This window comes from Nematostella vectensis, chromosome 3, assembly GCF_932526225.1.
Source record: "Nematostella vectensis chromosome 3, jaNemVect1.1, whole genome shotgun sequence".
In the NCBI taxonomy this organism is placed as follows: Eukaryota; Metazoa; Cnidaria; class Anthozoa; order Actiniaria; family Edwardsiidae; genus Nematostella; species Nematostella vectensis.
The window spans coordinates 9,519,719-9,547,629 of NC_064036.1; the positions used below are offsets into that span (position 1 = coordinate 9,519,719).

The following is a 27,911-nucleotide window of genomic DNA, read 5'->3' on the forward strand; positions in this document are numbered from 1 at the left end:
TATAGCCGTTCAGATCTCGCCGATCACGTAAAGATTTTGAGCAAAGTTTGAGAGAACTTCTCTTGAACATTTCTTAGCATGTTTCCTTGCAAGATAAATTTTTCATCTATAAAAACTGATTAAAAAATTATTATTGACTTCAGCACGAGATTTATTGCTACAATTGTTATGTTTAACTGCAAAGCAGAGAGTTGTTTTTTTGTGTGTGCTTGCTCATTTTGAAACTCTGAGCTTGAGCTCGGCTACACCAAATGTACCTCTCATAATTGATAATGCTTTTCTTACCGACATCTCACACATCACTGACGTCATATTCTAAGTTTTTTGTCTTACTGTAGCTAAAATAATGTTTTTAGTGAGTTTCCTACTTTGTGGGATTCGTTCACATTTCACATCGTTCGTTCAGTTATAGCATCTTATAGTTTAGTTTGGGTATCCAACGTTCAGCAGGTCTCGTTTACGATATCCCATTATTATAGTAGAACTTGGGACGCACCTTTTTAATCGATGTAGTTGCAAAAAGGAAAACGAAGTCAACTACCAATGTAATCTAAATATAGATGGAGTTTTTGGAAACTTCATAACTATGCTCGGAGATTGTTTGTATTATGACAAAAACGACGCGAAATGTAAATGCGCAAACCCTTGATCTTCCGTACCTATTGTCCAAAATTAAAGTCAAAGAAGTTGAGTACAATAGCACCAGCCATAATGCAGCCTTTAATTAGTGTGCGTGCTATACGATTGGCCCTCTACACCTTTGCGCGATGTTATTAGGCTAATTATGCACGCACGCGCATAAGTATGTCATCCATGTGCTCTGATGTTCGGTCTACTTTACCAAACTGCAATCAAAGATAGTACTCGCCTGGGATGGGTTTGAAAGGGAGCTGTTGAGTTTGGGGTGATAGTTTAAAGGAAATCAAGGAGATACAAGCCGCTATGATGCAAGAAATTCAAACTGGCGCCACAAATTTTTGTGATCTTGAGCGCAACAGCTCTAATTGTACATCACAACAATTCATGCCTCCAACACAACAACATATTACCTCAAGCCCTACAGATATTCACATGACTTCTTTAGAAAGCGAAGAGAGCGACAATTCAAATCCGGAGTTAGAGAGGGCTCTAGAAGCGTTTGTAAGGTAAGACCATGTTATTTTGGTGCACGTCCTTATTAGTTGAGTTTGCCGGCTGAATAAACTTCCTTCAATTACCCCCTCTTCAGGCATTTTAAATATCCTATGTTTATGAGCGCTTTCCGTAAATTTGTCCGTTTTTTTCCTCTGTTTTGTAGTTTGTTATTTTGCTCTTTATAATTGACTTTGATTGAGCCTAGTTGTGAATATTTAAAATGCTGAATATGTTATTGATACACGACCTTGTGCTCCGTCAACATACAAGGGCCTTTTACTTGCTTTTAACGGATTTTATCTTATCCTAGATCATATTTTCAATTAAAACAGATGTAAAATGTGTTAAGTATTTTATGCAGCGGAATTATTTGCCGCCGCGAGTCCATGTGTGTTTCCGCGCGAGGCAGATGCGCTGCCGTACTTCACGGAGTCCCGAAAGTTCTTCACGCGCGGAAAAGTTAATGAAATCAATGAAAGTGTAACCTAGATGCAATCCTATTTTAGAGACAACGAGAATAACATTGCTGTGGTGGCGATGTATTGTTTTACGGGAGCATACTTCTTCTTTTCCATTTGTTTTATAGCTTTATATGGACGAATATCTGCGTTGCTTGTTTACCCTAGCGAATAAAAAAAACTTCCTCCGTGCATATCGAGAATTTAGGCTTATAACAGCCTCGCCTTCCCCTGTAGTTGCATTATGATATACTGAATAAGAGCAAAGTGCCATTTTTTAATCGTGTTCATGGTACCCGTATAGTTTATATAATTTTCCTTTGCTTATCTAGTGTTCAGTGCTATTATATCGTATTGTTTTTGCACGCTCTCATTTTAGGCCTGCTTTTTATATTATTTTCTTACCATGCAAATATTACTTATTTTGAAATGTTTTTGTACCCATTTAAATAGCGTATTTAATCTCGTTTATCGTTATTCAATTTGCATTAAAATCGTGGATTTTACATTTTTGTTGACACACGGTTTGCCCCCGCGCGCAGTTTGTCAAGCGGTTAATTAAATTTCGCGGCAAATTTCTCGCCCAATCTTCAAAAGAGTTGTGGTTTAATAGAAACCAACAAATTTCCTTTTGCATGCTACCATTTTTAAACACGTGTTGCGTACTTTAAAGTTGTCACAAAACCCCTTATTCCGCAAATCACGTTCACAAAATTTTGATACTGCCTTGATGGACACTCGCATATTTACTTCGTGTTTTACTAGTAATTTTCTAGTTAGTCTTGACTAAGTTTATGTTTGAAATAAATGAGAACATTATCTTCACTATTGCCAAACAAACTCATTATTTAACCATGGAGGGACGTTGTACAATATATTGAATAAGGAAGCAGAACTATTTTTTCAATTCGTGTTTCTCCTTGTCTAAGGCTGATGAAGCTTTGGGGACAGTATGCACTTGTGAGAAAGACATAGCGATTTTTATATGGAAGGTGTGGTGGCCCAAAGTGCAGCCAAATCTCCTTTCGTTTGATGATTCTTTTGGGCTATAAACAATAGCTTTAGTGTCATAATGTGTTTGCAAATTAGCTCCAAGCCAATGCAAGGCAATGTCCTATTGTTTCACCATGTGTTGCTTGCTCCACGGGCGTGAGAAAATTTCTTCAAGGCTAAGCTTAGAATAAAAGATATATAAACGTCTATAAACGTTTTTATATTAAATGTCTGAGTTCCTTTGGCCTTGCACTGTTATTAAGTATGACGAGGCATGTTTTGGGCAATGATAAAAATGTAGAATGACAACTTTTACCATGTGCTTTCCTACTTCCACACACACACACTGATATTAATGCAGTAAAAAAAAAACGCCGAATATCTCCTGTCAGTTATGCGTGTTCATTCTAACAAAACCAAAGCATTTCAAATTTGCATGGGTTTCTTTTACAAAAGTGTCCAAATCCCTGGTTTAAGCATTGCAGGTTATTAGTCTAATGTTTGCCAGCACCTGGATCAACACTATTCAGCTTGACACAATAACTATTTGACAATTAGAAATGTTTTGACTGCTGTAAAGAAAAGGAAAGAAAAACACTCCAAAATACTTTCAGCATATCACTTTTAATGGGAGGAGCAGACATCCCTTTGTTTTCCCCACTAAACTGTCTGACATTACAAGTGTTTAAAGGTCCATTAGAAGCAGCTTCATGCAGAAGTTATAGCGAAACTCACAGATTCAGGATGTCATGTCAAACACTTTATTTGTGTTGAGAAGAGCCAAGTTTATAGGTTATTTGACTTTGGTGCTGCATTATACTCATTGTGTATAATATAAAAATATTGTGAAAAAGGTGACAAAGTTGATTGTGTCATCTGCAAGTCTAACCAGTAAACACTAACCTTGTCTTTTTTTTTTGCAGCCAAGAAATACAAGGCAAGATCAATAAGATCCTTGTAAGTATAGTTCTAGAAATAAAGGTTTACTGTGTGGAGTTGAGCTCTAAACCCCAGATTTTGTCTATCCCTCTAATATTTTTCTGGAATGTCCATTACAATCCCATTTTGGAGAGGCATGCAGTCATGTTGGATGGCCAGATATTGCCAGCATACTTTCCCAGCTGGGCATGGTCATGGCATCTGTAAACATAAACTGGTGGAAGAGGACATTCTTACAAATCCCCCTTCATAACAAAAAAAAAAATAGATTTATGAAAGTGGTTTATTACAGGGGAGGAGAAAGGGGAGGTGTTGCTCCCCACCAGCTAGGGCTGGGATGTTCATTTGAGCATTTTGTGGTTTATAAAGCTGTTTCATTCTAAAGAGTAAGGATTTGTTTGCCTAACAGGAAGATGTCCAGCAGTTATCTGATACAGAAAAGCTACTCCTATATCTACGGTTGCCAGGAGAATCATGCTCCGACACTAAAGATGAATTTGAACAGTAAGTTATCAATATTACACTAAGGTTACAGTATAAGTGTGAATGCATAGAACCCTGCTAATTGGAGACCACATAACTCTGTCCTACAATCCCACAGTCATTTTTACTTGGTTAGCAATTTCAAAACCCTACTCAAGCAATTGGCTGTTCTATCCCATTGTCTTCTTGATTTTATTTTTGTTGTTCATTATCAGGGTCATAGAATGCCTAGAAAATTAGGGGGACACAATGCAGAGACATAATTTATTCTGGGGTAACAGCTTCACTCCTACTGGTCATTTCCTTATAAATTGTTTAAGACACAGGGAGGCCCTTCCCCGTGTTACAACCCTGATTATTCTGAAGTACTACCATGTATATATGACTAAAAGTAATTTGTAACATTATCATAGTGACATTAGACACCTTGTATTCTAGAAATCAGGGTCTGCCCATTTCTACAACAAGAGCTGAACAAACACAGGCTTTTCATTGGTGAGTTTTAAGCTGTATATCTGTATATTTCCTAGAATTGACTCTACAGGCATGTCACTCATACCATTCACTCTTTTCAATTAGGATCAGATGTCACTTGGAAGAGTGTGATAACAGCTCTACGCTGCCAAAACATGAGGTCTATGATGAGTATAAGTAAGTCTATACACATTTTTATAATAACTACTTTGAAAGAGTATTTTACAGTCTTAATGTCACTCGGTTTTACAGTATAGTCAGGGTTTTCTAAGGGGGAAGAATATTATGCTAAGTCTAAGATTTGTTGATTCTACAGGCATGATATGATAAAATTCCCATCTCCACACCTCTATCAAGGAACTGTTATAGATGTGTCAACATTTACCATATTTTTTGGTTAATTTAATAATATCATGAATCCTTAGAGCTTACTGTGAAAGTATGAGTGCATCCAGAACCCTAAGTGCACCCGATTTTGGAAAGATCATCAAGTGTGTGTTCCCCCGAGTGAAGGCCAGAAGACTTGGTACCAGGGGGAATTCCAAGTACTGCTATAGCGGGATTCAAAGGAAGAAAAATGTTAAACCTCCAACTCTACCTTCTCTTCAAATTCCTGTCAACAATGACAGAGATAAGGTAAGGGAGGCCCTTAAGTAAAGAAGCCTTTGCACACCTTTTAGGTAGGAAAAGCACAATGATTCTTATTAAACATGTACAGAAAAGGCCTGATTCACATGGCAGCATATGCCAGTGGGATTCTAAGTTGTTTTTGCATGTGGGCTTCCATGCTTCTCTAATACGGACACTACACAACACTAGCTATATATATACACACACACAAAGGCCACAGTTATAAGAGCTCTACTGTAAAGTGGCCTCCACTCCACTTGAAGTTCTTATGTATTGCTTGTTGGTGAAACCTATTTTCAACCATTTGCATTCAGGCTAATGGAGGTCAAGGAAATGGCATGAACGGAGGTGATAAGATTGAGGAAGATCAGACCTTATCAGCAGCCTGTCTCCTTGTGTGTGAATGGGCTAACAAGCTACTGGGCCGGGTCTTCACCACCCTCATTGAGCTTGCACGTTTCCTGGTGGGTGGTAGTTATGTGTCCAGCAAGTCTATGGCAGCTTTTGTTGTCATGTCCAGTACAGAGAACCAGCCTCAGACCAATCAGTTGACACTTTTCTCGCCACAAAAAGTTGAGGACCCAATAGTTCTGACGCATAAGAGACGTCAGACACAGCAGCAGTTCCAAAAGAAGATTCACCAAAGACAGCAACAAAAGCAGATTCACCAATCCCTGGGACATACTATCCTTCCACAAGCTACAGGGCAACCCACCCAGATCATCTCAAAATCACAGGTAAGGAGGTAGATCATCACAAGGATAAGATATTCATGACTTGGAATCCAATGGAATCCAAAAGAAAACACTGCTGCATGCACCATACATGCAAGGACACATCATCATTTTTCCACCCATTGTTCTTCATATTCAGGTTAAATAGGGAAGGCTTTTTTCCACATCCTTGATGTTGCCAGACGACCCACATTCTCGATCAGCATGTGTACATCAGCTTATTACCTGCTAATTCATTTCTCTTTTGGTCTTTTATCTACAGTCTGAGCACCCTCGTCATAACCAGCCCATGCATGTAACCCTAAAACCCGCACAGGGGCCAGCCCAGTTCTACCAGCCCTCCCCTCCACACCCTTCCCTGCAGGGCTCAGCACCCCCTACTCCCACCAACACCTTCCCAAAGATGCGGCCACTGACCCCATCCCTCATGTCTCCAACATCGCAAGGCATCCAACAGGCCCCACAAACACCCTCATTCCAGGCATCTCCCAAGTTTAACCCTCCAGGCACACCTCAGAACAGACCTGTCACCCCAAGCTCTGGGAGTACTACTAGGCAGACACCCAACAGTATTGAGCCAACCAGGTTCCACTTCACGCCCATCACTAACGGTACACACGAGCAGAAAGGACAACGTGGGGAGGTCAGTCCGCCAACCACATTACGACCCACTGCTACCCATCCTGGAAACCAAGTGCATGAGTGGCAACCTGGAGGTTCACAGAATCAGGATGTCCCTTTGTCTCCTACTAAACAGCCACGCCTTACAGCCACACCCACAAGGAGACCAGTATCATTCCCGTACCCCCTATCATCCCCTCGGACACCGCAAAGAATGAACCAGCAATTTGTGACGTCACCACCTATGATGTCACCAAATACGCCCCACCCATTAATGTCACCAAATGTCAATCAGCGAGTGCAGGAGCAGTTGATTGTGCAAAGTGGTAATGGACAGGATGGGATGGTTGGCATGAGACGGGATGGCGACAGCAGTCCAAATATGGTTACGGATCACATGATCAAGCAAGGGTAAGCTTATTTCCAAAGACTCTTCTGTTATGGCAAGCCATGTTGGTATAGATATGTTCAGTTGGAGCAAGGTTTGAAGCGGTAGGTAATGTATGGCGAGGAGTACATTGAGGAAGGGGGATGTTGAGATGTATGGTGATGTGAAAAGCTGTAGCCGATGTGTGGTGAGAGGTACATGATAGTATGGGTATGTACAAGATTGTACAATTTGGGGAGCGACAGGTGATATGTGGTGAGGGGTGCCAATCAGTGTCTTGTGTCACGCATATAAACGTCACGTATATAACAATCGTCTTATTTTTGTTTTTCTTCAGTTGTTTGACGCCACGTCCCTGCCGTTACAGTACCAGCTCCGACGTCCAAATGCCCCCAACCCCACTCTCCCAGAGTGTTGATTATTCTGCAGAGCTAGACTCCATCTGTACTGTCACCAATGCAGGGCCCATGCCCCCTCCTTACCAGCGGAGTCAGTCGGTCCCTCCCCTACCACAAAACGCGTTCATGGACAAACGCCTCCAACCGCTAACACCTCAGACCGACAATCGACTTATAGGAACACCCACCTCAATGGATAACGGCTCGTCCAATCAACACATCAACGGCTTAAAGGAATTGCGCAATCGTGTTTTACACGGTGACGTTAATAACAATGGGTCTCGGCCCAGTCCCAACGAGGTTTTCGCTGCTCGCCGTAATCTTACCTCGCTTCTGAACGCAGAGGCCCTGGGTGCTAATGCACATCATCCGGGACCTTCAAACTGGAACACCGAGAGTTTTCATAGCAACCAAACCGGCTCAACCAGTAGCGAGGAACAGGAAATGGAAATGCTGGAGACAAATTTAAACTTTTCTGACCTGACTAGCGATAGTGATACGCATTTGCCGGATTTTAACCCTCTGAGCGACGAAGTCCTGAGGAGTATTTGCAACAACACAAGCGGTGTCTGGCCGACTTCGGACGTGGGGGCATGGGGCGGCTCTCATACCCTGCAGATCATGGAATGACGTCACACCCTTTAAACGCCATAAACGTAGAGTAAAGGCGTTGATAAGGACCGATAGCGCCAGGATCGTAATGTTCTTATTTCAATGTCTGGTATTGCCTTTTATATGGATGTGTTTCATCATCCACATTTTATATCATATCAATATTTGGGTGACCTTCAAACCCGCTCGGTCAATCTCTTGGAGGCCTGGGTCTAAGGACTTTATAAGATAAGTAAGAGAGGATTTGACCAAGCGAGCAAGTTTTGCTAAATAATTTTTGCCGCGAGTCTCAAATTGACAGGAATCAGTATTTTTCATCATGTTTTCTGGGGATCAGGGAGCGGAAAAACTTTAGCTCTTCTAAATATGGGCATCTATGCCCATATAAGGTAATACATGCGAGGGACACTATCCGTGGGGAATATGTTTGATATGGAGCTTTCTTTTGAAAGGATTTGTAAGGGGTTTAAAGCCTACTATTTGTAAAGTGTTTCTATTGGTCATTCATTTGATGGGGGCAAAGAATCACATTTCCAAAATTTTTTTTTTTTTTAAATAAGGTCCGTGCGTCTAAAAATACTTTTAAGCAGGTATGCTTGTGGCTTTTGTACAATGCATAAGTTTTTAACAATTACTACCTTGATGCAGTCAGTCTAGTACTGGTATCTGAATAAAGTATGAGCCTCAAACGAGAATTTTGTAAATGTGAATATTCGTCTCCCTTTTCCATACACCCCGCCCCGCATTGTTCGGTTAGGTGGATCTATTTGCTTGAACTAGTGATTTTTTAAATTTTATATTAAGTTTATTTTATAAACTTTTGCAGGGCCTCGTTTCTCAAAACACCCGAGAATTCTCGTGCCCGAAAAACGATTTATTCCTTAAATTTGAAAAGCTGGCTAATTTCTATAAAATTTATGGTATCTAAATGTGTTGAAATATCGTCAAAAATCGTATTTTACCACAAAGATTCATTTATAGATTTTGATCTTTCCCGATCTTCTGGCCCGAAATTCACACGCAGTCAACCGAGACTTTTCGGGTAACTTTCTGTCTTCAGCAAAACTTTGAAAATAGCCCAATTGAGCGTAATCATTTGAAATATGAACCAAGAGGAAGTTCAAACTGTTCTAAAACATGAAAGCGTTTCTCAAAAAGGGAAACATGCGAAATTTTGGTGCCCAAGAATTCTCGGGTGTTTCGAGAAACGGGCGCAAGATCGCAAAGACCAGCGCTCCGATTTTGAGTGATATAAAAATACATTGCAATGGAACCTTTACTGCCTGAAGCGTTCACTTAACGAAGTCTGATCTGGTCATTAACTCCTGATTAGTTTTAAACATAATGTTGAAAGAAAAGAAGTGAAAACAGCCCTTCCAGGCTTATTTACACCTTTTTACGTAAACAGGTCAAAATGATTAGATAAGTACGTTAAGTCATGGTCAAATATTAGCTCCATGTCTTTATGGTGACACTGTTCAGCGCTGTTTTTTTAGGTTCACTAGGGTTCCTAACCCTTACTAAGTGAACAGGTAAGAATGTTTCCTGGATCCGCGCCTGCCTCACTTATTTCAAGTTCTACTTTGGCCGTCAACTACCATGTTTTGCTACTACCGCTTAGACTATACGGCTCAAAGGTCTCAACAAACAGTGGTCACTTTGAACGAGTTAGGGGGGGGGGGGGGGGGGAATTTCGCGAAGTGTGTTGGCGTCGCACACGGTAGCGGCGCGGTGACCACAACAAAAAGCTAAAGGCACAGGAAAATACGATAAAACGCCTCGCCATATCGTTTTGCATAACAAACTTCGAAAAATATAAGATAGGGGCAGCGGTATAGAAAGGAAGTAAAGAATAAACTGACAGTACTACCCGCCACAACATTGTTTTGCCCTTGCTAAATTTTTCCTTCCACTTTGTAAAAAGCACTTATTTACCTAGAGATAGAGCGAATATTTAAATAAACGCCTTCCCGAAACCACGATATCCCCTTATTCCATCGGTGGCATTGTTCATCCTGGTAGATAAAAAGTCATTAGGTTGGTTTGGTGTCACGCAGGAAAAAAAACACAACTGGTTTAGACATATAAATTTATTTGAGATGACGGAGAATTTGTTTCGCCACACATTCATTGTTATAATATAATTTATCTATTGCTTAATTTAAATAAATAGCTGTTTTTTTTACCTGAGCATGCGCAGGTGCATGCCCTTTTGTTACAACACATTCACATCCTGCACGCCGCGCAAAGCCTAAACTGTTGATCGCTGATATTACTATTTTCTATACGAACCAGCAAATAATTTGTTCCTCAGGCCCGTAGCCAGGGGGAGGGGGGGGGGGGGGGGGGTTCGGAAGAACCTCCCACTCGACTGGAAGGTCCGCTCTTATGAAGGAAAATCAAGTACCATTGCGAGCTAAGAGAAAATGGTCCGCTAAATGGGTAAACGAACCCCTTGCTCAAAAACCTGGCTACGGGCCTGTTGCTCAAAAAGCTATTTTCTTATTCATTGACCATTTCACAGAACAGTGATCCGCTCACCACCAGATGGGTGTCCCGTGTCCATAAACAGATTAAAGACGTTTCTTTACTTGTGAATCTTGGCAAGTAATACGAAGTTTGAATGGCGAGTTAAAAAATCCGCTTACCCAGTTACTGGGGCTCAAAATAAATCCACGACAGGAGTCTACAGCAAGTACACCATGTAGAGCAAATATAACCCTTTTACTGAGTTATTATTATTAAAGGAACTCGTTTAAAAAATATATAACTGGCGGAGCAGTTACACTTAAATTACAAAATGCTTGAATAACTCTTTAAAAGGACTATATCTGTTTAAAAAAGCTGTACTCACTAAGGATACATGTCGATTTTTTCCACTAAGATTCATTTCATTTGTGTGACATAACTTGGCTGAGTCGTGACTCGTTACGGTTGGAGAAAAACGCCGATTCTCGGTTAGGCAACAGCCCGTGGTATCAGCGCCCATAATCCTTCCCTTCACGCTTCGCTTCTAATACATGAAAAAGAGTCATCATGTGGTATATCCCATGTCTGTGTTACCTGGGGCGGGGTCTTGAGGTGTACTTGGGGTCTGTTGGCCCATCCGTGGCGGTGTGCAGGTAATACATGTTGCCTAGATCTGGCGGATGACGCGCGAAGATCACGCGTATATCCGTATGGAGGTAGATCCGACCAGACCTTGAACTGGCGAACCTGGAATATATTTTTAAACGGTGTCTTTTAAAGTTTAAAACTTCAACTATTTTTTTGTAGAGATCAAAATTAAAATCACCTCAACAATTCTGTTTAAAGATAATATAGGTATAATGTTGTTTCTTAGTGACTATGGCGAAGTTTTCAACTACCTTAAATAAAATATGTGGCCGTGTATGTCCTGAGTCCGCTATATATACACACCCATTAAAAAATTTGTTGTCAGTGCAAATGCCAATTGTCAAACGGCAGTTCTGCTATCAAAAAATACCACGGAATTCGTCATGTTTCTACTGAAACTTTATAAGTTATCCTCATCCTCATTTTTCTTACGAATGATTATACCCATAAACAGTGATTAGTCTTAGAACTGCCATTTGACAATTGCCATTCGCCTCTGACAACGTTTATTGAAATGGGTGTATAAAAAGTGGGCAGTTTGTGATCTTCGCTACCGGCATTTTCATCTGTACTGAGTAGATGTGACATCTTACGCGTGGGCTTACCTCAAATGAAGCAAGTACTGCAGGGTGGGCTGGACCTGCAACCATGCAACATAAATATCAACAGAGCGCAGCGGCTAGGCCATCGTTAACCCAAGCGATTGGTTAGTCACTTCCACGCTAAAGCGCATGCCTTGCTTATCCGTACCCTAGGTGCTATAGGCTTGTCGCTCCCAGACTCCTAATAACCGCTCGGTCTTTTATTTGAGGCCTGGAAGGGGCAAGCCTGTGGTACACGTGACACTTGTAAATTTGTAACAGGGTCTTTTGGGTTATCTTTCTCGTTCTAATTTCTTTCGTTTTGTCACCCGTTGCTTCGACATAAGTTGTTTTGAATTTTGTTTACATCACTTTCACTGTAATAAAACAGGATGTTTGGCGCGTACACAGGGGGATGTGCAGGGTGCGCGCACCCCCCCTTGACGGCGAAAAAGTGGGTCATTTCTTATCAAGGAATCCTGAAATACTATGCTTTTTCCATATGATACCTATGAGTGCGCCCCCCCCCCTCTAATCCAATCCTGGGTACGCTTCGGAAGATCAATTTGCCGTGTCATGGTTCGTATGTCAAGTAGAATAAACAGTACAGTGCTGACCTCTGGATCAAACAGCGAGTGCCCCTTTCGGACGCTGAAGGTTTTCTGCCGTAGGAAGGTCTGTGTAAGGGGAGGCATGTCCGATACATCGTAAACAGCCACAAATACCTTGACCACAGTTTCGTTAGGGTTGAACACCGTCTGGAAAAGATGAATCAAACTTTAATTTCCATGCTAATTTCCATGCTAAATTTGAAACCGCGGTACATTTTTTTTACCTTTGCAATAACGTTTTTGTTTTTCAATTACGGGAACGCATAGCTTAAGATGGGGGAGCAGGGCCATAGGGCGTGGCGCAATTTGTAAGCCGCTATTCCGCTAGGACTCATGAAGCCACACAACACACGGATTAGAAATATTGAAATATTATTGGGTTTTCCGGTTTCATTACCATCATCATCAACATCAGGATAACTATAATAACCTTTCAGCCATGACAATTATTACCATCATCACAAAATCTAGTCGTCGTCATTATCGATACAATTATTTAACTTTTGTAAAAGACCTGATCAGACTTAACCAGGTGGATTGGTGACGTTTCTGTCATTGTGCTTACCAGCTGAATCGTCCCCTTCTTAGGAATATGATAACCTTTCTTTGCAATAGGTCCCTCGTCAAGCCGTATATAGCCCTAGAAAAGACATACGTAAGACTGACTAGTCGTAATAAGCAATAAGACAAACAAACCAACCAACCAACAAACGAACTAACTATAGTCCTAAAAAAGACAAAACATAACGTAAGACTGACAAGCGGTAATTAGTCCTAAGTCAAACAAAACAAACAGACTAGCGAGCGAGCGAGCAAGCGAGCTAACAAACAGATAAAATAAACGAGCTGTATTTAGCTTGCAAGAAAACAGGCAGACAGACGACCTAGTTACAAAGTAACTGTGGTGCACATGTTTTGGGGAAATCCTTTAAATGATTCGTTAACAGGCATGCGCATAGTTCGACACTGACAATACTTATCACCCTGCAACTATAGACCTAAGCACAAACCGACAGATCTAGTGGAGTTAAAGCCGCATTGTCACCAGTTTACCTCCGGAGGTCTGACGGAAACCTCAACCGTTAAAAGACAAAAGAATCTATTAAAATCCGAGATATTTAACAGGCCATCCGCTCTAAATTATCAATCACATCCTCAAAGAAACTTCCAATAGACACACTGCTTACAATATTTTGAAAATATTTTTCGCGTCTTCCGTTAAAAATCATCGGATATTGTTACGTAATCGACCGGAAGTAAACTGGTGACAATGCGGCTTTAACCGTACCATATAAGGCGAAGGGGCGTCATCGTCAGATAGTCTGTAGAAATAGGCGTTGACAGGCAGCCTGATATGTGCAGGACAAAACATCCCGCTGGCGCTCAACTCCGCCGTGAAGCCCTACGATAAGAGACATTACTAAAATATCCAAGGGGACAGATATAGCGACGGGGGAGTATGCAAAATGTTTTCGGTACTGGGATAAAATAATAGAACACGAGGAAAATACTTACATCTACTGCACCTTCGGGGTCCATCCTTCCATTTAATACTGATTCCTAAGAAAAACACCTGACGCATGACCTTGGTGGCATAATAGGAAACATTCAACGAATCACGGTACATTACCTCAAAATTACCCAGAAGACTCTGCGTGGTTGACGCAGGCGCACTACGACTTAGGATCTTCGCTAGCTCACGGTAATCCACACTACATGACAGGCCACTGATAAAACAAGTCACACACCGATAATTGATAAAACAAGTCACATACCAATAACTGATAAAACAAGTCACACATCAATAATTGATAAAACAAGTCACACACCAATAAGTGATAAAACAAGTCACATACCAATAATTGATAAAACAAGTCACACACCAATAAGTGATAAAACAAGTAACACACTAATAATTGATAAAACAAGTCACACACCAATAAGTGATAAAACAAGTCACACACCAATAATTGATAAATTTAGTCACATACCAATAAATGATATAACAAGTCACACACCAATAACTGATAAAACAAGTCACACACCAATAAATGATAAAACAAGTCATACACCAATAATTGATAAAACAAGTTACACACCAATAATAGATAAAACAAGTCACACAACAATAACTGATAAAACAAGTCACACACCAATAATTGATAAAAAAGTCACACACCAATAACTGATAAAACAAGTCACACAACAATAATTGATAAAACAAGTCACACACCAATAACTGATAAAACAAGTCACACACAAATAATTGAAAAAACAAGTCAAACACCAATAATTGATAAAACAAGTCACACACCAATAACTGATAAATTAAGTCACATACCAATAAATGATAAAACAAGTCACACACCAATAATTGATCAAACAAGTCACACACCAATTAAAAAGAAAGTCACAAACCACGACCAAAACAAGATGCATCTTACGAAACGACTGGCAGAATGTTGCTAGCTTGTTGTGGCAATGATATACCTGCTAAAATTTGCAGAGTCATCATCCAGTTCTGTTGTTGAGCGGCGTAGCGGAGCCTAAGAAGGACGACAGGCGTTCATAATGCTTACTTAAAGGGGCCCGAGAGAAACAAAAAACAAAACTACTTAGGGAGTCTTAGCAAAGGGGGCGGCGCAGAGGACGCCGACGGTAGAAAACAAGAGGAAATTAAAAAATCAGGACGTGGAACTGCGCTCTCTCCGCTTCACCAGGATTGCGGGTAGGTGCTATAGAAATCCTCTCTTTCCACTTACCGGGCTAGACGAAATAGGTAGCCCAGTCTTTTTATTGAAGACGGGCTCAGAACATGCGCCAATGGGTAGTCCCACCGACCGCCGTAATGGGGTCCTATCTATGGGTTGTTTGACTGCATGAATATCGACATCGCGCGCGTTCTGGGACCCGCCCTGGCGAGAAGTACACTGCCTGTTGGTCTGCTGTTTTTCGCTCGTGGCACATTTGATTGTCTGAAAGACAAGTGTACATTGTTATTCACCGTTATTGGCCAGGACGCTATTTTCTCAAGTTTTTGACACTTACTTTAATGGTAAAATTGTTGCTACCATTAGAGATGCGCCGTAGATCCTTGCACGGAATTCCTTCCTCGCTTAGACTCCGGCTCTTCTCGTCCAACACCATGGCGAGGTTGTTGCCGTGAGGAAGATCGTGTCCATCATTGGCAATGGGATCACGGAGCTTCTCTCTACTGCCGTTTAAACTAGGGCCATTTGCAGGCTCTAAAGAATTTCCTATTCGAGACACAGTCTCGTCTAATTCTGATAATCGAGAACTTAAATTAGAAAAACCATTCCTAGAATCGATATGCTGTAAGCTCGTACCAATACTACAGGCAGAATCAGAAAACAGCTCAGTTCTTTTTGTTCCCTTTTGGAAGTTTTTTTGTTCTGTACTAGCTTCCTCACATTGATTTCGAATCTTTTTTCTCAATGGGGATCTCCCATTGGCGACATGACTCGACAGCCTGCCGTTTGCCGCCTGGCTTGTTCCATTGCTAACACTCAGCCCAAGCAACCGGGACTGTACTTCAGCTAGGATTTCCGTGACATCACATCGTGGGAAGGACTTCACCATGACACACACGGCTGAGTGACCCGGCAAACTTGCAAGCGGAAACACGTGACTGATTGGGTCTCGTAGGAAACTAGGTGATGAGGTCTCGGATGATGGGTGGATTCTATCGAAGGATAAAAAAGGACTGACATGAGAACTCTATTGAATGAATATAAAACACTAACATGAGTATTATATTGAGCGGTTATATGTTTTTTAATTATAGGTATTTTTACGGCCACAATTATGATTTAGTCATTTAAAACCCTAACCCCAAAGGTTCAAGGGAAGGGTGAGGGATTAGACTTTAACCCTGTAAAAAAAAAAACTTAAAAAAGCCGCCACCCCCTCGAGACAAAGTTGTAGTCAAATACCTTAGGGTGGGGGGTTCAAATGACTAGTGCATAAGAGTCAATAGGTTATTACTACATGGTGAATTAACATGCATGGCTTATCCATACCTTGCAGCATTTGAATGTCACATATCTGACCAGATGTTCAATGGTGTAATTGTAATTATGACTGACACATGGTGTTGTGACTTACACATATTTGATGTTAGACGGCTGAGTGCCCTTGCTGAGACTGAACCATGCACTCAGTTGGGAGAAATGAATATTTGATCGCACTGCCTGCATCAGCATACTGCAACTTGTTAGGTGACTGCCACTAAAACTAAAAATACCAAGACCACAAAATAAGATTTTTACCTGAAAAGGCAGATTTGGTCAGGGGAAAGGTATAAAGGAATTCTATTGATATGGGATTATTAGATTGCATGTACGTACCTGCCAACTACTTCAACAGTCCACTGCTCTATCAAAACATCTGATTCCCCTGGGTCATTAATCTGGGAGAGTAGTACATCTATGGTGAAACACTTATCCCTCTGCCACAAGTATTCCATTCTTTTTCTTCTTGCCAATGCTTCCTGACACTGAAAAAGGGGTGTGTATGAATTATGTCAGCTCTACACCTTTCATTTAATTTTTTTTATAAAAGGTTCCAGCCTCAGAAGTCATTCTAAGCACAATAATCACACGATTGTAAAACTTTACCAATCTACTCCCTTTCTATACATAAGGTTCTCAGCCGCGTAGCCAGGATTTTTGACAGGAGGGGGCCCATAACGTCCTTTTAAGGCATTTTTTCGTGTATTTTAGATAATGTCTCGTACATTTACTGTATTTTTGGCAGCTAGAAGGGAAGGGGGCATACCCCTGGCTACGCCCCTGGTTCTGGTCTTACAGATTTAGGTCTCTACCACCACCACAAAAATAGTGCAGCCCAATCGCACCCCTAGGGAAAGGGACCAAAGGCTTGTGTAAGATTGCTGTGGGCATGCTGTTTGCTTTACACTAATATTTCCAATAAAAGCACAATTGCGTAGCAGACTCAATATCAGCTTGCCCATAAGGTCATGTTTCATAATTAGTCTATCCTCACCCCTGGCCTAGGCAATAGATATCGCTTTTGGGGGAAATTTAACAAGCCTCTAGAGGAAAAAATATAAGAAATTTGGGAATGGGAAGGAATACTGATAATGCCAAAAATGATTCCTGATTAATTTACTGATACTAGCTCTGAAATTATTGACACCTTGAGCAAATGGTTTTTTGGCCAATCAAGACAGGGGTCGGCTGCAAGCCCTCCCTCATTCTTCCCTCTCCCTAGCGTTGCATTTGTATATCTTGTACTGTCCCAGACACATATCCAAACACTGAATAGCTTGTTAGAGCATGTATTAGAGCACATAAAGTACCTGAGGTATTTTATCACATTGATGGGTAACCATCCCAGTGATGGATGGACAGTGCTTTCCTTCCACGCGGCCCTTCTTGGAGAGTTCTGGTGTTCGTCCCTCAATGACTAGCATGCCAACATTTACAAAAAAATCCTTTGGCTGCATTTCACATTCCATTTCACCATCAAAGTCATAAGCTAGAAAACAAGAACAGTTTTTACAGCACAGGAACCAAAAGTATAGACTAATGCATTAAATTTGAGGCCCATTTGATGAGACTAATGCATACATTTGGGGCCCTCAACCAATAACTGACAAGAATCAGCTCACTATAGTAAAGAGGCAAGCTTTTCTACTTATACAGGGATGAGTGACATTAATTCAAGGAGGACATGCAAATTGTTTGTGATCATTACATTGTGCCATGTAAAGCAGGCCCATTCCCAAAGATTGGCCGAGAGGGGGTGTGAAGTCATAGGTATCATACATAAAAAGCCTAGTATTTGATGATCCCTTAATAAAAAAATTACTCACTTTTGGCCACCAAGGAGGGGGGGGGGGGGGGGGTGCATGCACCCTGCACACCCCCTTGTGTAAAGCCTGACAGTGGTTAGAATGATGGTAAAATAAGCTGTACTTCATCTGCTAACAAATATTTTCCCTACATACAATTCAAAAGCACTGTAATAATCAAAACAGACTTAGGACATAAGGGATAATTAACTTGTTATTCTCAGTTGTTTTGTTTGAAAGCTAGCTTCATGCAAATGTAGCTCCACTCAGATCAAACATTCTAGCATTGGTCGCTAGAATTACGTATCTTCAAGCCCTGGCCGAATAAAATGCAAGTCAGCGCAAGTAGTTACAGGCTTTGACTTCCATAGACTTGCCCTAATTAGTGATGAAGAGGCGAAATGAAATGCAATTTGACTACTGACATAATTAAAACACACTTAAGTGCATGCTTCTGTTGAACACTATGACAGTAGAGTTGAAGGCTGAAGTTGACTGCTAGGTGGACGACAAGAGTAACGACTGTGGTACGACCTCAGACAAAGTTTCTAGTTATTGTATGGCCAAGGTTGCAAAAGGTTGATCAAAGGATGGGTAACTAATGGAGACAGTTTCTCCAGATAGGATTGTGTTTCTACAGTCTTTGCTGTTCCCCAAAACAAGGTGACTTTCATATTTCATGTTTCTCCCCATGGGTCCCCTCCTAATGTTTTTATTTTGTTTATAACCCAGAGTATGGGAACCACTTGGCTTCAGTCTCTTCCTTTCTTTCCCTGGGGAATGAAAAGGGTAGACCCTGGCGCATGTTGAAAGCTTTATATGTAACTTGTGACTAATATAATTGTTTAGTTATGCTGATGACTTCATGAAAACAGTTTATATTCAATGTCATCAGCATTAAACAAATATACATCCACCTCATTGTTCTGAATGCTTTAGTTTGGTCAGTTTGTCAGCACATTAAAGTAATACGGATAGAAAAAGCTTTTCCTTAAATTAATAGAAATTCTTACAGCCAAAGCTTTTAATCTAGATGTCAGAAGAATAGTACTTTTTATCAGATTGTAAACTTTAAGATGAGCTATCTGAAGGAGAAATATCTTCGGATATCAAATTGAGTCCTGAGTTTAACGAAAATGTATCGCTAAAATTAGAAGCGTAGACAGTTTTACACTAAGCTTATTAGTAGAAACACAAAAAATAGGTTATATTTAGAAATGATCAACATGTCTTCTTTACGTATAAAGTATAACTTATGCATTCATGGTTCACGGGAAAAATAAAAAAATTGCATTTCAATCTACTTCTCGTTGTTTTGAATCTCTCTCACTATCTAACAGGTATTTGACAGTAGAAATGTTTTGTGGTGGATATATGAGCAAAAGCTACATAAAACAGGGTTTCGTGACGACTATAGTGTTCGTGTGGTATCAAACATAATCATGGCTCTCAAATGTGGCCAGTCTTTCGTAGTCGCGACTGAACAAACCGGGAAATAACGTAACTGTCTACAAAACTGAATATATAAAGAAATTCACATATCATTCAACTTGTTTTCTTTTAACAAAAACCAGATCAAGGCCAGACATTTCAGTGAAAACCAACAACATTCTGAGATTAAGATTGTGCGGTAGCAAAATTTCTTGAACTGTTTGATGAGACTTGACTCACCTTCTAAAGGCTTCATTCTTAGTTTTCCCCCGAAAATAGTCCTAGCTGATGAAGGGGTTCGTTAGGCTGTATGTCTCAGTAGAATAGGCCATTGTAAATATATTTTCTAGGATATTCCAACGTCAGTCTGATGAAATTCAGTTGATTTCCCGAACTTTTTTGTCGCTATTTGGAGCCAAGCAAAACATTTACGACTGATTTTGAGCGATATGATTGGCTCAGAACAACTAATCAATAATCATTAGCCATTGTAGTCAAACGGCGGAAGTAAAATCACAGAGTTCACTCCCGGTTCAGAGCTGGTTGAGCTACAGAAAATAACAAATGTGTGTTTCCTGAAATAATTGCCAATATGTTCTCCTGCTAGAGAATGGGAATAGTATGGAGTATCGCAAATTCGGAGTACTTTCATTGCAATAAGCAGATACTTAGTCTTTTTTTTAGTAAAATTAATGCTTCGTCCTTTAAAATAAGAAGTCGAAGTTTAGGCTTGTGAGCCCCTGGTTTCGACAGGTTAGGCGAGGAAATAAGTAATTTTGGTTTTTAGGTCTGTGGTGTGGTCTGTGTTGGACAATTTTGATGTCCCGCAGATCATTTCGGGCTCCCTGTGCTTTCAAGCCGTGGTGCAATGGCGCCCCTTGGTCCGCCCCGCATATGAACCCTCGCGGTTCAATCTTCGTTCTCTTTTGGTCTTCGACTTGGCTTGCTTCAACCATGCCGGTAGGTCTTCTAAAAAAAAGGCAAATAAAGCCATGTAAAGGCATAGCAAAGGCACCAGATTTTCACAGATGACCAATAAGATGTTTCTCCTAACATATGTGTGTTTTATTAAACTTAAAGTATCCTCTGTTTCAAATGTGAAGCATTTCAAATAGCCATCTATTTATCACATGGTCGTAGTCCCAAACTATTTTACAAAATTTCTGGGAATTATATTTAAAGGAGCTTATGATGAAAGCCATTTCCATTTAAGATTCTAGAAATACCCCAGAAACGCGAGAGTTAACTCCAACTTGCACGCTGTTGTCGAATCATTGTGTTGCTTATTCAAGGCTTGAAGACACTTTTCTACTGCAAATGGCGGGGTCTGAATTCTAACTCTCACTAAATGATATATTATATTGTACCATCTAGTATGATCTATGATAGATTACATTTCATGTTGTTGATAGCATAGTTTTAATTTTTTGATATTTTCATGTTTGGTGTTATGGTCACAATCATTGACTCTCTAGTCTAGTAGTAACAAGTGTATCACGTGTTCAGTTGCAGATTGAGATACTTGAGTTGCATACACTTGCCTTCTGTTATAGCCTGCTTTCCATACAATCACCCTGACTTCACAAAATGGCCTTATGGTTATATGGAATGTGGCAAAGACACTGAATTGCATGCCAATCACTCGCATTGACTTTTATACCATTAGTGTAATTGACATGATTTTCAGTTATGGAACCCAGGCTAATGCTAATATTTTTTTAAATAAATTATCAGAGAGTTTTGAAGTCATAAACTAGGTCTTTTCCTGACATTATGATGCACAAGCATGTTATAGCTAGCATCCATTGGCATTCCTCTTTTACCACATACATTTTTACCAAGTTTAGCTAGTGTATGAAAGGCCAATAACGCAAAGTTGTCTTTTTCTCAAATAATAATATTATCACAGACAATCTAGTGATGATTGATCCATCGGTTTGTAGGGCCAATGAGGCCTAGCAATGGCTGGAATTAGAGGCTAGCAAAATTGCATCCAAGGAGCAAGTTTTGCTTACATATTAACCCTTTCACTACTGAAGCCCAATGTGTGTCACATCCTGCTGTTCCTGGAGCCTAATTAGCATTCCCCACTAATTTACACACCAAAACAAAACATGCATGCTCAGTAGGTTTTGGAGGCAGATTGTAAAGAATAAAGCACAGAAACAAGTAGTGCAGATAATGAAGTTTTTAATGAACCGAAATATTGGCGTTTTTGCCACTATTGCTTAGAGCTATAATGATTTGAATTTACAATTTCATACAAAAATTCAAATTTCGCGCCATCTTCTTTACCAATGATCTCAAATTTTGCATCATTTACAAGATTATTGTTTATCTTAGACACAAAATATAAATAGAACATATAATAAAGGTAGTTGTCAGCATATAGTCATAAGAAATAGTGTAAAAATAAAGTCTGTACTATGATAGTTTATGCCGTGCCATGGTCCATTTCATGGAATGCCTGGTGGCAACCTTTACGACAGAGACCGACTTTGCAGACCGCGCACTCATAGTACGTCTCGATCTTGTAGCCTTTCGGGGTCGTTTTTCCCTTCTTGCTGCAAAGAACACATGCCCTCTTCCTTCCTTCTACATGAGTGGCGACATGAGCTGAGGCTGGGATGTTCTGGGGAGTTGGGGGAGCAGGGACTCGTGGGCGCTTTCTCGAGTTGAACTTAGCAATAAGCGATTGCGCTAGTTCTGTCTTGAAAACGATAACAGTCCTCTTCGCCTTTCCTTGTAATTGGCGCTTAAATCCTTCAAGGACGAATGCGTTTGTCACCGCCAGATTAAATAAAAACCAAAACACGTATTTATACCATTTACGCGATTGCCAGCCCGAGGAATAAAACGATCGGAGCTGGTCCGCACGGTCAACTCCTCCCATGTGCGCCGTGTAAACATCCGTCACCTTCGGCTTTTCGATGTCTATTTCTTCGCGGCTGCGATACTTTCTTCTCACTGTGCGACCCGGCTCAAGAGGGGAAACATTTGTCGAAAGAAGACTGACATCCCTCTTGTCGTGCCATTTTGTGAAGAGGAGCTGGCCTCGCTGACGCTGAAGCATTTCACCGGGCTTCAACTTCTCTTTGGCACATGGCGGCAATTCCCTGCGATTCACGCGCACAGTCCCGCATGCATAGGTTTTTTGATCTAGCAAGTGGTCAAAAAGCCGAACAGTAGTAAAAAAGTTATCACAGAAGATGTGTCTGTAACTGTTAAGGAAAGGCTTAGCCATATCCATAACCACATCGTAGCCGAGTCCATGGACACGCTGTCTGTTTTCTTGCCCAAGGTAAACTTTGTAGTTGCACACGTAGCCGTTGTTCGCGTCGGCCGCCATCCATACTTTTATGCCGTATTTCGTCGGCTTTGCAGGCATATATTGGCGAAAACCAAGTCTTCCCTTGAAGGCAATCATTCCCTCATCGACTGATATGTCCTTTGAGGGCTCGTAAGCTTGCTGGATACTTTTTAAGACATCGCTCAGTACCGGGCGAACTTTAAAGAGACGGTCGTAATCGGCGTCCCCACGTTGTGGCTCGTTGTTCGGATCGCTGAAGTGCAGGAATTGGGCGATCTCTTCAAACCTTGTCTTGGGGATCACGTCCTGAATCCCAAGGTTTCCAAATAGGGGGTTCTGGGACCAATAAAGGGCTTGCTGTGGCAAGGAATTAATCCCCATCACGAGCGCTACCCCAAGGAACATGCGGAGTTCGTCGGGAGTGACGTCCTTCCACTTCGCCAGCCGTGCCTCTCTATCGGCCTTCTGCCCGATAATAAATCGTGCATATCGGTTAGTTTCGTCAGAAATTAAACCAATAAGTTCATCCGAAAACATCAAGCTAAAATAGTCTTCAGCTTTTGCATCTTCTGATACCGTTTTCTTCAACCGTTGTTGCCCGGTGAAGTCCTCGAGGTCGAAATGCGTGAGTTGCTCCGACCAATTTTTAACACTATCTTCATCGCTCTCGTCTTCGCTTTCTTCCTCAGAAGAACTGCTTTCTTCCTCAGAAGAAAGTTCAAAACCCTGAAACTCATTTTCAGAATTGTTAACATCATCATTCTCGTCAGGATTAACACCAAAAATCGCTCTAAATTCGCTCGCATCGATCGCTAAAGATTCCGCCATGTTTGCAGTACAGGGGTGACTGATAAGTTTTCGGTCGGCGCTCACGCACCTTATACAATGAAAAATTATGCGCAGTTGGTGGGATTTGATTGGCTAATGTCGTAAGAACAATAGTCCACGTGTTTTCCTGCAGCATGGATTCCCTAGGGAGGAGGGGGACGATTGTTTTGAGTTGTATGCAAATTGGCCGCTTTTGGCCGCTCCAGGAAAAACGTCACATTTCCGTTTGGCCGCTTTTGGCCGTTTTGATAGTGAAAGGGTTAAACAAAATCAAATGATGTGGCTTAATAGACCTGACTTCTATGCTTAATTTTGAGAACAAAAGAAATGTTAAATATCTGTTAGATGAAGAATCATACCTCTTTGAATGTTAAACATTTAAGGCGGCACGAAAGGCAAACAAGTCAAATACAGGCTCAAATTACCCTAAATTTGAAATATATTTATGAGGCCACTATTGCATAAAAATGGTCCAAACTTTCAAAACAGATACATTATCCACCTTCATGACAAAATTGTCATTTTAGTCATATCTAAAAGCCGGCTGTCAATTAAGCCGAAAATGCTTATTTTCACTCTAGAGCGAACACGTTTCAATGTAACCCAATACAAATTCAGTATATAAATCTTTTCATCAGAGTGCGCAAAAAAATTGAAATGCAAGAAATAAGTTGCGAAAAATCAAAACTCAAGTTTCACTTGATGGCACACTCTGATGAAAAGTTTCTAAATTATGTCTAGTTTCTGATTGCCAAGTTTCAGTTCGATTGAATGAATCCTGATACAGATAGAGCGTATTTTGTGAGTGGATGTGTCTTCGTCTTGAGTTGAATCCAGACAATTTAACAAATTTCTTCGCCACATTCCTCTGGAACTGTTGTTTTGCACTAGCTGCGAGTGGAACAGCAGAAATATGTGAAATCGGAGAGCTTCTGATGACAAAACTTGAATCATTTCCTGGAAATCGCGACTTTGGAAAGGGATCTGGTCAAGATGTGTCAAACTAGCAGCATGGCTCCATTTTAATGGCCATTGTTTTTGAAGCTTAAGTATAAAATATTGAGACAAAACTTTCCTTTGCAATGCAACTTTGATTTAGAATATCTCGAAAACAAAAAGCACTAAGACACTCAAATTTTTAGGACTTCATATTCATCTTATATGCAATAGACTGTTAAAATTTAAAGGCAAGTTGTCTTTCCTTTCATACCGCCTTAACCAAATTTATATTAGGTGGCAAATGGGCCTTACATAATCATTGGATAAACTGTGGAACAGCTATTTTAGACTGCTTGTCACGGGCTTTAGCTTTTAATCCTTTACCATATGTAATGTTTGCGGGATAGATTGAGCATGCCATAAGAAAGACATTAAATCTTTTTCTACACAAATATTGACTTTGGGGGTTTTGTTTTTATAGCTTTTCAAAGATTTGCTGAATGTGAACCCCATTGAGGAGAAAAGAAGACACAAGCTGAAAAGATTGGTGCAGAGCCCAAACAGCTACTTTATGGATGTCAAGTGCCCAGGTACAATCTAAAACTAGAGTATTTGTTTGACACAAGATGCCCTATTAGTTCATGACTTTTTGTTTAGCATCTTGTGCCTTAACCTTTCTTAAAAAAGGTTTTATTAGCTATCTAGGATATAATGCTATTACGTCTGCTGAATGAGTAGTCACTATTCTTTCTCTTTGGAAAATCACAAACAAATAACAACAAGAAGTTTGACCTTACATACTTCCTTTTGAGATTTGACTATTGCTGGTTGTGATATAAAGTCACAAGTAAACTTTGTAAAGGCATAAGTCATAATTAAAAAGAAAGATAAAGTTGTTCGGACAGTGCATGATTGTCCCTCAAACTTTTGAAGCTAAAGCTATTCCAATACTTGTTTATACATTGTTACCAAGTCATTGTTACTAAAATTTATATAATAATTTTAAATTTGTTGAATTCTAAGTTAAGCTGGTGGCTAGGCACATTCATTACCCAAACTTGATGATTTGAGGCTTCAGTTTGTATTAACTGCATACTATTCTGGGGTTTCATTAAGTTTTAGAGTAGGCAGTGGAAATTGATAAGTAGGTGTTGGAAGTTATTAGTTCAAATAAAACATTAATCAACTTTAAAAAAAGTACTGTAGCCAGCTCTTGGAAAAAAGTAGTAGCCGACGGGCCTAAGTGAAACCCCTGCTATTTACATCATGGACATAAAACTTTTCTAAGGTTGAAAGCAGTGACATTTTGAATATTAGTTCTTAGCAGTATTTACAAATTCTCTTGAATGAGAATCAGCCAAAAGTGTGAGACAATTTTAGAAGGAGGTTGGGATAGGGAACTTTTGTCTTTTTCAAAGATCTGGAGAGATCTACTAGGGACTAGAGTCAGTCTGGTCTATGCAAATTATAGTATAGAGGTAGTTAAACCTTATTTTTGAAAGGTTTTAGTTTATAACTAGGAAGTTTAATTTAAAAAGAGGAAAAAATCAGGTGATTCTATTAAATAAAATCAAATGTATACTGTTAGCAACACAATCACTCAACCATGCAATTTATAAACTGTTATTTGTTAGATCCATGTTCATGAAACTAGTTTGTGATGATTTGACAAACTCCCTACTGTTACAGGAGATGTAGTATCTTTAGTTTAAAAATAGCTAGAGATTAACTGTGGCTGATTATCCAATGCTGATGCCCTTGATGTTTGCATGAGCTCTTTGGCTTCAGCCAAAAGACAATACCTCATCAGATTCACTAGAGATTCCTTTGATTTAATAGGGAATCTTAAATACTGACGAGTGTGAAATAAATACATTTACTGTCTTTGCTTACATTGTATGTTGACATGTTAATAATTGTTTTGTCTCTGACTTTAGGCTGCTACAAGATTACCACAGTGTTCAGCCACGCCGAGACTGTAGTACTTTGTGTTGCCTGCTCCATGGTGCTGTGCCAGCCTACTGGAGGAAGAGCACGCCTCACTGAAGGTACACGATGCACATTTACATTCCCTTTGACTCTTAAAATCTTAAAAAGTAACTAGCCAGTTGGAGGATGATAGAAACCTTACGCCTTGTGCACACTAGTGACATAACGACATAACAACCTAGGCGTGTGCACTCTTTTAAGCTCAACATAACTAACAACATGGACATAATGACCTAAAAGAAAAAAAGCATGTTTTTTCTCATATGTCGTTATGTTCATGTCGTTGAGTTGGGCTTATGTCAAAATGTTGAACCATTTACACTTGAACATATGAACATAAGGGTGTACATGCCTATGTCATTATGTCGTTTTGTTACTAGTGTGCACCAGGCATTACTGTGATAGGCCCAACTAAACCACACATACACAAAAATGCATGGAACCAATGTTAGCTGGGCTTGTTGTGCAAAGGTCACTTTCAAATAGAATGACACATAATTTCCATGTCTACTATGTTTACAGTACTTGCACTCACACCAAGACTTAACTCATTGCCGTAATAAAAAAAACAGACCCTTCGCCATATTCTTTATACGTTATATACATTGTGTCTTTCTCACCTTTTAAAGAGACTTTTTGGAATAAAAAGTCTGGGTACCATTGTTATGTATAGATTTTTTCTCGGTTGAAATTCTAATGTAAAGCATACCATTCTTATTGATTTTTTTTATTCTTCTTCAGGGTGCTCATTCAGAAGGAAGCAAAACTAAATATGCTTTTAAGTTTGACACTGATTTGTGACCACCAAATGATTGTGCTTTTCGTTGCCCTTTGTGCCAATCATCCGCCTTCACAGAAAGTACCTGATTAGCAGTAATACCATATGAGAGGAGCGCCTTCACTTGAGCAAGCTTCAATAATGGTCAAGATATAAGCAATGTAGCAAATTTTAGTGCACAGAAATGCAGCAAATGTGAATAAAGCGTATATGTGCAATCACCATTTATCATCTACTTTTATAATCAGTGCTTTCTTGTGAAGTGAAATAAATCAGTGTTGAATTTGGAGTTCCTTCTGTTAGTCTGTTTTGTTTCAGAAAAAAAGACGAATGAAGAGAGTTGCACTTAACTACCCCGTTCGCAACACATTTGCTGTCCACAACCTCCTGATTTCTTGGATTATGTTTAGCATTTTGGATTTCAACAGAGTCCAAACAACATTATTCTTGTGTGTAAGAATAATATCTGATAAATATTGAATAAATCAACAGCACTGGGCTGTATCTCACGCCGCAGCAGTTCAGATTATGCAATCTAGATGGAGAGTGCGCCACAAAACAATGAACATCGGCCAATTTGGAGCAGATTTCATAAACAAACTCTGTCCCTCCTACTCTTAGGCGTAT

The 27,911-nt window shown here is 40.1% G+C and overlaps 3 protein-coding genes across 4 annotated transcripts; 2 read left to right on the top strand and 1 right to left on the bottom strand.

Moving 5' to 3' along the window:
- The first annotated feature begins 793 nt into the window (after nt 1-793).
- LOC5513218 lies at nt 794-8,018 on the top strand. Its single transcript, XM_032382712.2, has 9 exons — nt 794-1,145; nt 3,509-3,542; nt 3,934-4,028; nt 4,446-4,502; nt 4,587-4,658; nt 4,907-5,117; nt 5,426-5,848; nt 6,108-6,877; nt 7,192-8,018. Exons 1-9 carry the CDS (start codon nt 943-945, stop codon nt 7,880-7,882), a joined length of 2,556 nt encoding a protein of 851 aa, XP_032238603.2. The 5' UTR covers nt 794-942; the 3' UTR covers nt 7,883-8,018.
- A 1,921-nt stretch (nt 8,019-9,939) lies between these two features.
- LOC5513219 (protein FAM214A) lies at nt 9,940-20,108 on the bottom strand. Of its 2 annotated transcripts, XM_032382715.2 has the most exons (14): nt 19,681-20,108; nt 17,515-17,693; nt 16,541-16,689; nt 16,299-16,427; nt 15,222-15,876; nt 14,936-15,148; nt 14,664-14,719; nt 13,804-13,900; nt 13,689-13,733; nt 13,462-13,575; nt 12,739-12,813; nt 12,180-12,320; nt 11,587-11,621; nt 9,940-11,080 (listed from the first exon to the last, which is right to left on the bottom strand). In XM_032382715.2, the coding sequence occupies exons 1-14, from the start codon at nt 19,694-19,696 to the stop codon at nt 10,924-10,926; spliced, it is 2,061 nt and encodes a 686-aa protein (XP_032238606.2). In that variant the 5' UTR covers nt 19,697-20,108; the 3' UTR covers nt 9,940-10,923. The 2 variants fall into 2 exon arrangements, with proteins under 2 accessions (XP_032238606.2, XP_048581505.1); XM_048725548.1 differs by lacking the exon at nt 11,587-11,621.
- A 149-nt stretch (nt 20,109-20,257) lies between these two features.
- LOC5513253 (40S ribosomal protein S27) lies at nt 20,258-27,573 on the top strand. The gene is made up of 4 exons (XM_001633450.3): nt 20,258-20,400; nt 24,999-25,107; nt 26,455-26,565; nt 27,248-27,573. The coding sequence occupies exons 1-4, from the start codon at nt 20,260-20,262 to the stop codon at nt 27,274-27,276; spliced, it is 390 nt and encodes a 129-aa protein (XP_001633500.3). The 5' UTR covers nt 20,258-20,259; the 3' UTR covers nt 27,277-27,573.
- The last annotated feature ends 338 nt before the right edge of the window (nt 27,574-27,911 follow it).

What these genes read in the sequence shown, in the direction of transcription:
- LOC5513218 (XM_032382712.2), top strand. Translation starts at nt 943, where the DNA reads ATGATGCAAGAAATTCAAACTGGCGCCACAAATTTTTGTGATCTTGAG. An exon ending in GCAAGATCAATAAGATCCTT is followed by an intron (nt 3,543 to 3,933) that starts GTAAGTATAGTT and finishes TTTGCCTAACAG; the next exon opens with GAAGATGTCCAGCAGTTATC. An exon ending in AGATCATCTCAAAATCACAG is followed by an intron (nt 5,849 to 6,107) that starts GTAAGGAGGTAG and finishes TTTTATCTACAG; the next exon opens with TCTGAGCACCCTCGTCATAA.
- LOC5513219 (XM_048725548.1), bottom strand. An exon ending in ACTGTTGAAGTAGTTGGCAG is followed by an intron (nt 16,428 to 16,540) that starts GTACGTACATGC and finishes TGGTATTTTTAG; the next exon opens with TTTTAGTGGCAGTCACCTAA. An exon ending in ACGCCCCTTCGCCTTATATG is followed by an intron (nt 12,814 to 13,461) that starts GTACGGTTAAAG and finishes TGTCTTTTCTAG; the next exon opens with GGCTATATACGGCTTGACGA.
- LOC5513253 (XM_001633450.3), top strand. Translation starts at nt 20,260, where the DNA reads ATGTCCCGCAGATCATTTCGGGCTCCCTGTGCTTTCAAGCCGTGGTGC. An exon ending in GGCTTGCTTCAACCATGCCG is followed by an intron (nt 20,401 to 24,998) that starts GTAGGTCTTCTA and finishes TTGTTTTTATAG; the next exon opens with CTTTTCAAAGATTTGCTGAA. An exon ending in TATGGATGTCAAGTGCCCAG is followed by an intron (nt 25,108 to 26,454) that starts GTACAATCTAAA and finishes CTCTGACTTTAG; the next exon opens with GCTGCTACAAGATTACCACA.